The sequence below is a fragment of the Salmo salar genome, chromosome 13 (assembly GCF_965601325.2).
Source record: "Salmo salar chromosome 13, fSalSal1, whole genome shotgun sequence".
Taxonomy (NCBI): Eukaryota; Metazoa; Chordata; class Actinopteri; order Salmoniformes; family Salmonidae; genus Salmo; species Salmo salar.
The window spans coordinates 98599911-98609650 of NC_138303.1; the positions used below are offsets into that span (position 1 = coordinate 98599911).

Below are 9740 nucleotides of genomic sequence, written 5' to 3' on the forward strand. Positions count from 1 at the left end.
TATGCATGGTATACATCGTCCAACAAAATGCTTCTTGCAGGTTCCTTCTCGACAATGTAACAACAATAATGTGTGTGTGTGAGTGAGTGAGTGAGTGTCTACTTTTGCTCATGTCTGTATTTTTCCTCCTGAATCCAGGGGTAAATTATGTAGTTTGCGAATTTCAGCCGCACGGAGCTGGAAAATACCTAGGCAGAACTCCAGGACTTAGAACAACAGGAAAACTAGACAGGATTTACACACGGGACATGAGAAACGACACCAGAGGAAACATTTCACCTCTACCGCGGCGACCTCTCTTCCCACCCTTCACCATACTGCTTTAGTTTTCAACCTCTCTCTACCATCCCTGTCAACCTCCCTCTCCAACTACCACTACCGCAGAACCACTACAATACTACAACATATTTTACAATCTTATGAAATATTTACCAATCTGTACACCATACTAAGAAAAGCCTAAATAGGCCTACATCCCCGCCTATTGATAAACTACGTCAGACTAACTCTGATATCTCGAAAACGCTTCATATTCATGTAGGCTGTACAGATCTGGACTTCTCTGCTATAATGTGTGTGATACCCTTTGTGTGGTGCAGTGCTGCCTTGGTTCACTGCCTAGCCATACTGCAGCACCAATAAAAATAGATAATGTGAGGCAGAAACAGTCGCCATTTGCTCTCACTTTTATACTGATAAACAACGTCGAGCCCAGTAGAGAGACAGAGTGTGAGTGAGTGAGTGCACGCGATCGTTCAGGAGAACGCCGGAACATTGATTGGGTATAGGATTGCAGATGAGATAGCCAGCATTAAAATCAGTGCCTAAATCTGGTAGGGCCTTGGGGTTTCACGTGCACTGCAGTGACTGAGTGTTACATTAGCGCCAGTAAACAAACATATTCTACTTGCATTCTGTTCAGTACAATTCTATTGTGCGTGTTCAACACCATCACTTCAGAATCAAACTCCTCCCTTTACCACAGTGGAATTCACCAACAGGCTAGGCCACATCTCTCACATAACAGACATGAGTCTATAAAGCCTAGCCAGCCTCCCCATAAGGCATTGTCAGGTGTGTAAACCATAACCAGCTGTACAGAACTCCACCATATGTACAGACCCTATGTTTTATGGAGAATACATATGAACATTCACCATCTCACACTTCAAAGCACACGGGTCAAGGTGTGTGTGAATATATATATACTGTGTGTGTGTCTAACTGAGATGATGATGATAGGAGGGGAAAGATCAACATTGGTCTTACTGAGCGACAATGGAGGTTATGAATGTGTTATTATTACTCAACGTGTCATTATCCTACCATTATTACCCTGAACACTCGTCTGGTAGCTGGAGATCATGTCAGGCCTGTTCTGCCGTCCTTCGCGCAACCTTTACACTTGCTTTATCTGGAACAAAACCCGGCCTTCTGGTACACTATAGTGAATGTAGCCAGAAGTAGTGTCCTGTGCTGTAGTCTGGTTGTAACAGAGGGAGGGACATCAAAGCCCTGTGTGAGAGTCTGATCTGAGGCAGGGTGAGATTTGACTGTGTGGTGACACTCTGCCATCCCCACGCCAGGACCAGACCACAGCCATCAGCTCTAACCACTGACCAGCAGGATGCACCTGTAATGAGGAAGAAGACTTGCTCTATCACTCTCCTGCGCTCCTCCTCCTTCATGTCTCTGAAACATGAGTAGACGAGCAGCTATAAGAGCTCAGGCTTTGATACTGACTTACCCTTAAGTATACCGTCTTCCTTCCCTCCCCTCAGCCCAGTGTCCCTAGAGCCTCTACAGCAACAGGCCCATGCCAAGTATTCAATTCTGCACTCTGATGGTGAAAGCCTCGGCAACACTAATCTCAGTGATGTTGTAATGAAGTTAGCCTAGGTTGAACAGAAATAGCTTTAAATAGAGGTCAACTGCTGTAAATGGAGGTAAATGGCTGTAAATGGAGGTAAATGGCTGTAAATAGAGGTAAATGGCTGTAAATGGAGGTAAATAGAGGTAAACGGCTGTAAAATCCAGAATAGTGACAGAAGCTCTAAATACAGAAGCATCCAGAAACACTTGACACACAAACCCTTTGCATCGTGTCCTCTACTTAATCTGTAATGATCTGAAAAGAGTTGGAAGAAATAGTGAAAGTAACATGGCGGAAGCCCCTCGTGGCTGTCTTTCACCTGCTCAACTCTCTCATATCAGTACCGAAGGAGGAGAGGAGACAGAGGACCAGAGAAACAGTTAGGCAGTGAAGCCTAGGTTCTGTAGACCTTGGCCCTGATATGCACATTCTGTCATGCATGACTAGCAGTGTGTATGGCCTGCATGGTTCTAATGAACGCAGCCCACTAAACAGTGTTGGGGCTCACACAAAGAAAATTAACATGTCCAGCTCCCTGTCTGATGATAGACTGGGTCTACGTCGCTCACATATCTTATGGCAGACAGTCTTAATGCCAATCATATCTGGATTAAGTTGCAGCCACAACATTCTCCTTCCTGGCCCAGTGTCATATGGTCAGAGGCAACGTTGTTGTACAAACATGACATCAGGTTATACTGGGGTGCTTGTATCTTTATCTAGCAGCATATTCATCTGGTATGTTATGTCATGTTAAATGGCCAAACTGTCCTGTCAACACTAGATACTGGTCAGTGAATGACAGAGCAAGACAGTTCACACCAGCCTACATTCTGGTCGACACAAATACACTCTGACTTCCCTCAGTAGAGAGAGTAAAACCTTTGATATCTTTGATAATCATAACCAGAAGACAGCATCTCTCCCATCCCCCAAAACAACACATACAGGCAGACACGCACGCATGGATCCGCGCGCACACACCATAACATCTCACTCAAATCCTCCAAAGTCCTGTCTCAGCAATAAGACACTCACAGCTAATAGGATCAGTGCTGACGAACTCTGACCTCATAGAACAGAGACTGATGGAAACAGACAGACAGGGGGGAGGAGATCGTGAGAGATGGGGTCACCGAGGTAAAGGAGAGGGGGAGGGGTTGAACTTGACCCCGTTGGGGTGCCGTGGGAGGGGTTTAGGAGCTGCTTTACAAGCTGGATCAATGTTGACACGACACGCGCTGCTAGAGGACAGGATAATGCATTTATAAAGGGGATAATGAATATTAACGTCTAATAATGAGGTTATGAATGCATGATACATAAGACACTACATTAAGGTCTGTGAATAGAAAGACATGGTTATAAACGTGTAATAGGCCTACACCATTTATAACCAGTTATTGGAGGATGACAACACATTGCATAATAATAACAACCTTGTAGGCACGTATGAAGACATTGGTTATAAAAAAGGCAAATATTTATTTCCCTTGACTTTTCTACGTCTGCCTTATCACGGTTCTGTATTCCACATGCCCATATGGAAAAGGACTCTGCCTTGCCTGCACCTGCTTGCACAGTGAAATGTGTATTTATCCACACAGAAAGGACGGACACACACACACACACACACACACACACACACACACACACACACACACACACACACACACACACACACACACACACACACACACACACACACCACACACACACACACACACACACACACACAGCAACGTGTCAGTGTTTATAGACCGCTAACAGCAGTGATAGATCCCTGTGAGAGAGAGGAGTGCTAGCCATAGCCCATCCTGTGTGTGTGTGTGTGTTTCTCTCTCGTCCAGGCAGTCATGTCCATGACATGTTTACTATGGGCTGGCTATCAGATAAGTAGCTTTCCAAGCAGCAGGACCTGAGCAGGCTAGATAGGTAGGGCCTCTAATTTGGCCTTGGGATAAAACAGACCGACTGGGACAGCTGCCAGTGACAGACAGTTCAGCAGAGACATAAACAACAGTATGTTTTTCATCCAAAACAACATTGAGGAATATGATATGTAACACTTGACTTAATACCCAGTGTCGTAACACAGTCATAACCATGTCATAATAGCTAACATAACATGGTCATAACACTGTAATGACCCATATTTTTACACCTGCTGTGACATATATTGTGTTATTTTATGACTGGATATGACACCTAAAGTAAAAAAATAAAAATAAACATTTATTCAAATTAGCCTACGTGTCAACAGTATGTTTCTGATATATTTATACACACACAGTACCAGTCAAAAGTTTGGTCACACCTACTCATTCAAGGGTTTTTCTTTATTTTTACTATTTTCTACATTGTAGAATAATAGTGAAGACATCAAAACTATGAAATAACACATATGAAATCAAGTTACCTCTGCTGCAGATAAGTTCATTAGAGTTAACTGCACCTCCAATTGCAACGCAAATAAATGCTTCAGAATTCAAGTAAAAGACATCTCAATATAAACTGTTCAAAGGAGACTGCATGAGTCAGGCTTTTGTGGGTGAATTGCTGCAAAGAAACCAATACTAAAGGACACCAATAATAAGAAGAGACTTTCTTAGGGCAAGAAACGCGAGTAATGGACATTAGACCGGTGGAAATCTGTCCTTTGGTCTGATGAGTCCAAATTTGAGATTTTTGGTTCCAACCGCTGTGTCTTTGTGAGATGCAGAGTAGGTGAACGGCTGATCTCCACGTGTGGTTCCCACCTTGAAGCATGGAGGAGGAGGTGTGATGGTGCTTTGCTGGTGAGACTGTCTGATTTATTTAGAATTCAAGGCACACTTAACCAGCATGGCTACCACAGCATTCTGCAGCGATATGCCTTCCCATCTGGTTTGCGCTTAGTGGGACTATCATTTGTTTTTCAACAGGACAATGGCCCAACATTGTGTGGCTGTGTAAGGGCTATTTGACCAAGAAGGAGAGTGATGGAGTGCTGCATCAGATGACCTGGCCTCCACAATCACCCGACCTCAACCCAAATGAGATGGTTTGGGATGAGTTGGACCACAGAGTGAAGAAAAAGCAGCCAACAAGTTCTCAAGCCAACAAGAACTCCTTCAAGACTGTTGGAAAAGCATTCCTTATGAAGCTGGTTGAGAGAATGCCAAGAGTGTGCAAAGCTGTCATCATGGCAAAGGGTGGCTACTTTGAAGAATCTCAAATATATTTTGATTTGTTTAACACATGACACAGTGAGTTATTTCATAGTTTCGATGTCTTCACTATTATTCTACAATGTAGAAAATAGTAAAAAAAAAATATATATATATAAATAAATGGATCGAGTAGGTGTGACCAAACTTTTGACTGGTTCTGTGTATAGAAATATATCAGAAACATACTGTTGATACATAGGCTATGGTGTAATGGAATGTTTTGTCTTGTGTGGTAGGTTGACACTTATGTAGATGTCATAACCAGCCATAAAATAAAACAATATATATCACAACAGGTCTAACTATATGTCAGTGTTATGACCATATTATAAAAACAGGTTATGTCAGCTGTTATGACATGTTATGACCGTGTCATAACGTGTTGGGTGTCAAGTAAATTTTTATCATATGATTTTGACCTTCATTAAGGTAATAATAATTAGGTTAAGCAGGCAGTTAACCTACATGTCACATATACTGTGTGTGTATGTGTACTTCCTGTGTAGAGAGGGTGTGTACTGTATACCACACTGTACATATGCATGTGTGCCAAACAGATCTGTAACGGATCCTCTCCCCCAGGTCTGTTCACAACGAACCCCCCTCTCCTATTCTTCCCCCTCTTGCTGAAGCACGTGTGGGAAGATTGCATGTTTTATTTATCAATTCTTGGCTCCATTCTTCCAGTAAATTCCAGGCTGTGGTGCAAGCAGCCAAGAAACCCTCCCTGGGTTTTTTATGCTGTCATTCCCCATTGCTAGCATGCAGATTGAGCCCTACGCACACGCTTATACACACACAAAGGAGAGAGGCATGCTCATCTCTGCCAGATAAAAAGGGAAAATCGGCAGCAAACCCCGTGGAAAACAAGGAGAAAGGAGAGCCTCTTGATAGAGGAGGAATCATTTATCTTCTTTCTTTCCCAATATGAGCAGAAAGACTAGAGGATATACAGCAGGGTCGGAGATAATTGACACTCTTGATAAAGATGAGCAAAAATGACTCAAATAAATCATTTAAATATTGAGCTATAATGTATGCACAAAGGGGGAAATTATATTTTATACTAATACAATTTCTCAGAGAAAGAGATTTTATTTAACAAGTCAACAAACAAAAACATTTCTCCAAAAAAAGGTAGGGGTCAAAATGATTGACACCTCTGTTTCCAATACCTCCTGTTGTGAGGAGAACGGCACTGAGCATTTTTCTAAAATGTTTGAGGAGTTGACGAACATATTGGGAGAGATCTTAGACCATTCCTCCATACAGAACCCTTCCAGATCCTTGAAATCCTTCATCAGTCCTTATGGACTGCCCTCTTTAATTCAAACCACAGGTTTTCAACGGGTTTCCAGTCTGGAGACTGAGATAGCCATTGCAAAATGTTGAGACCAATTAACCATTTTTGTGGATTTTGATGAGTGCTTGCAGTTATGTCTTGCCGGAAAATCCACTTACGAACAACTTTCAGCCTCCAGGCAGAGGTAACCAGGTCTTCGGATAAAATGTCCTGGTTCTGGGTAAAGTTCATTATGTCGTTGACCTCAACAAAAGCCCCAGGACCAATGGAAGCAAAATAGCCCCATAACATAAAAGATCCACCACCATATTTTACAGTAGGTATGGGTTTATTTTCTACTAATGCATTCTAATTTCAACATTAAACCCAACACTGGTGTGATTGGCCAAAGAGCTCTATTTTAATGTCATCTAACAAATGTAAACGCATGGATATTGCTAAAACGACATTTTGCACAGATTGGAACCAGTGCTTTGGTCAGATTAAATGAAAATAGAGCACTATGGCCACACCCACCTATGTTCGGTTTAGCGTACAAATTGGAATGCATAAGCTAAAAAGAGCCCCATACCTACTGTGAAATATGGTGGTGGATTTTTGGATGAAAGGGCAGTCCATAACAGCAGACGAAGGATTTCAAGGATCTGGAAGGATTCTGTATGGATGTGTTTTCCAACTCTTTTAGAAAAAGGGTCAGTGCCATTATCCTCTAAAGGTGTGTTATTGAAAATGTATTGAAAACAGGGGAGTCAATAAAAATATTACCTTTTACTAAATATTACAAAAAATATTTCTCTGAGCAATTGTATTAGTAAAAAATATAATTTCCAAATTATTTTGAGCATACAATAGAGCTCAATATTTGAATTATTAATATTATACAGTCATTTGCTCATCTTTATCAAGGGTGACAATTTCAGACCCGCTGTAGCGGTGCTCTACCTATAAACTAGATAAAGACACAGGCCTGGGTCTATAGTATAATGTGTTAGATAGTCAGCAGCCTGGAGCTCTGTTGGCACTGTGGCTAGGGCACAAAGCCCAGCCCATCCACTGCGTTCAGAGGGAGGAGGGGACAGGGAGGGAGGAGGGGACAGGGAGGGATGGATTGCCATGCAGAAAATTACTTTTGCATATTGTATTACAATTCAGATTAACCACGCAGAGTAATGGGATTAGAACGCTCAACGCTTTCCAAAGGCGGGGGATGGAGAGCTCTAATGAACTCACAACAAAGGTGGCATATGAGTTGGAATATGGAGGGAGCCCCGCAGGTATCTCAGCGTCCGCAGGGGGGTACATTACGTGACCATGCGTTCATTAGAGTATGTAAGGATACATTTTGGTAGGCCTGCTAATGATTATTACAATGACGTGTCTCAGTTATTTCCATCCTGGCGTCAGAACATTTGCTAAAATAACAAGGAAATAAGCACACTTGACCCAATTAGCAGCAAATTGGTGCATATCAAGGTCCATAAAAAAATAGTCTATGTGGCTTTAAATCGCGATTACTTCCACTCCTTTCCACAAGCAGTGAAAATAAATAAAAACACGCCTTTGTTTGCCTTCCTTTTGGAGGGTGACAGAAAGCTGAAAAGACAAATGAACATGAAAATGGGAACAAAGTACCAAGGCTTTCAATGGGAATGCCTCACGGCTGTTCGATATGCGCACTGGGTAGGCTACAATACGATCCTCGGTCAAAGCTGTGTTACCAAAACTGCTATTTCTCAGTTACTCAAATATCACATGATTTGATTGCATAACAGTCGTTTTAGTCTACATATTTCTAGTGAAGAAATAGGATGGCACGTACGTAGAAACTGTCAATTCAGCTGAGAGCTATGTTCTAGCTGGTTAAACCAGAAAACCTCCCCAATGCCTTTCACTTCGGAAAATAAACACAGTCGACAAGGTTCAGCCCTGAACCTTATTACGCGACACACTCACTGCCCAGAAAAGCATCGCCTTTTTCAGTTCAAAGTATGAAAATAGGCTATTAGCCTATTTGTGGCAGGCTAAATGAAAATATGAACCAAATGTTCGAATGCGAGTCAAGTATATGGTCACATTTATTAAATCCCCCATCTACTTCCGTAATGGTTACGCTATTTTTCAACAGACAAAATCCCTTCAAGCATAGCACATGTATTATGGTACATAGACATAGCCAACTGTGTATTATAATAGCCGTTATATTGTTAGAAAAATATAATTCGGATTTTAGTAAAAAAGGACCATCGTATAGCCAACACACATAGCGCCAACGCAGCTCGGCGATTTAACCCTCCCCCCTTTTGTCGCCTCATTCCCCTTTGTTCAAACCTAATTCAACACACTTCCTTTTTCGTTTCTCGCTGCTTTAGTAATATATTTCAAACTATGTTGTTTCGTGTTCTAGTTTTGACCATAACTCAAATAAAATAAAATGTTATTTTTCCTCCGCTTGGGTCCTTCTACTCACCGACTTGCAATACGTTGTCCACACAGCCGCTCTCCAACAGAGCGATGCCTCGTCTGAAAGGCAGCCGCGTCTCATCACTATTTTCCCCGCTAGTTCCACTCTCCTCTCCCCCTGTACTGAACGAAGAATACATGCAGATCTCCCGTTCACTCCGTGGAAAAGACCAGTAAACGATCCGTCTCTGTACAGGCTCCGGGATCCGTTCGAAGCGCTCCTCTACCCGTTGAAACGGCCACTTCTCAGCCACTTTCCGGGCCGAGATGTCCAACAGAGACTCCGGGGTCTGGCTTTTGCTCGACCCGCCTTGGGCCGCACCCGAACCGCCACATAACGTACCCCCGGCCCGTTGTCCCTGTCTACAATTCGTGTTATAACCCGGTCTACAGCAGAGCCGTTTGGCTGGGGGCTGCTGAACGCGCTCCGCCATGATAGCAGTGCTTTAACATCGACGGCGGAAGTCAACGTACCATATAAACGGGATAAGGAAGGGAAAAGGTTACCCTTGAATCGATTGTATGCCGTGTATGGGCAAATGGACCTTATTTGGGCATGGTGGGCGGTCCGTTTACAATGTTGTCAAATCCCTTTGTGTTGACAAATGAAGAAAGGGGCGGGGCCTATCTGGTTCTAAAAAGGGAATGAAAGGCGGAATTCCCGAACGTCGGCAAATCCTTTGTGAGGCCGCTCGTTCGAACAGGACGAGTTGGGAAGGGGCCGGGAAACTTGTATATATGTTTTTCAGGATGAACAGGCATTGTAATGAAAATGATGGGCGACCATTGACATTTCTCTCGCGATTGACGGACTGAGAAGGTAGTCGTGGCCGCAAAACACGACAAATGGGGGTAAAGGAGGGGTTGGATCCGTTGGGTGGTGATTGTAACT

At 42.9% G+C, this 9740-nt stretch overlaps 1 protein-coding gene across 1 annotated transcript in view; it reads right to left on the reverse strand.

Annotated features, from left to right (window-relative positions):
- LOC106568302 (zinc finger SWIM domain-containing protein 6) overlaps positions 1 to 9356 on the reverse strand; it is a 63898-nt gene extending 54542 nt beyond the window's left edge. Inside the window, exon 1 of the mRNA XM_014138514.3 lies at positions 8856 to 9356. Coding sequence (XP_013993989.2) covers positions 8856 to 9282 — 427 coding nt within the window. The 5' untranslated portion in view covers positions 9283 to 9356. The remainder of the gene's footprint in view (positions 1 to 8855) is intronic.
- Between the last annotated feature and the right edge of the window lie 384 nt (positions 9357 to 9740).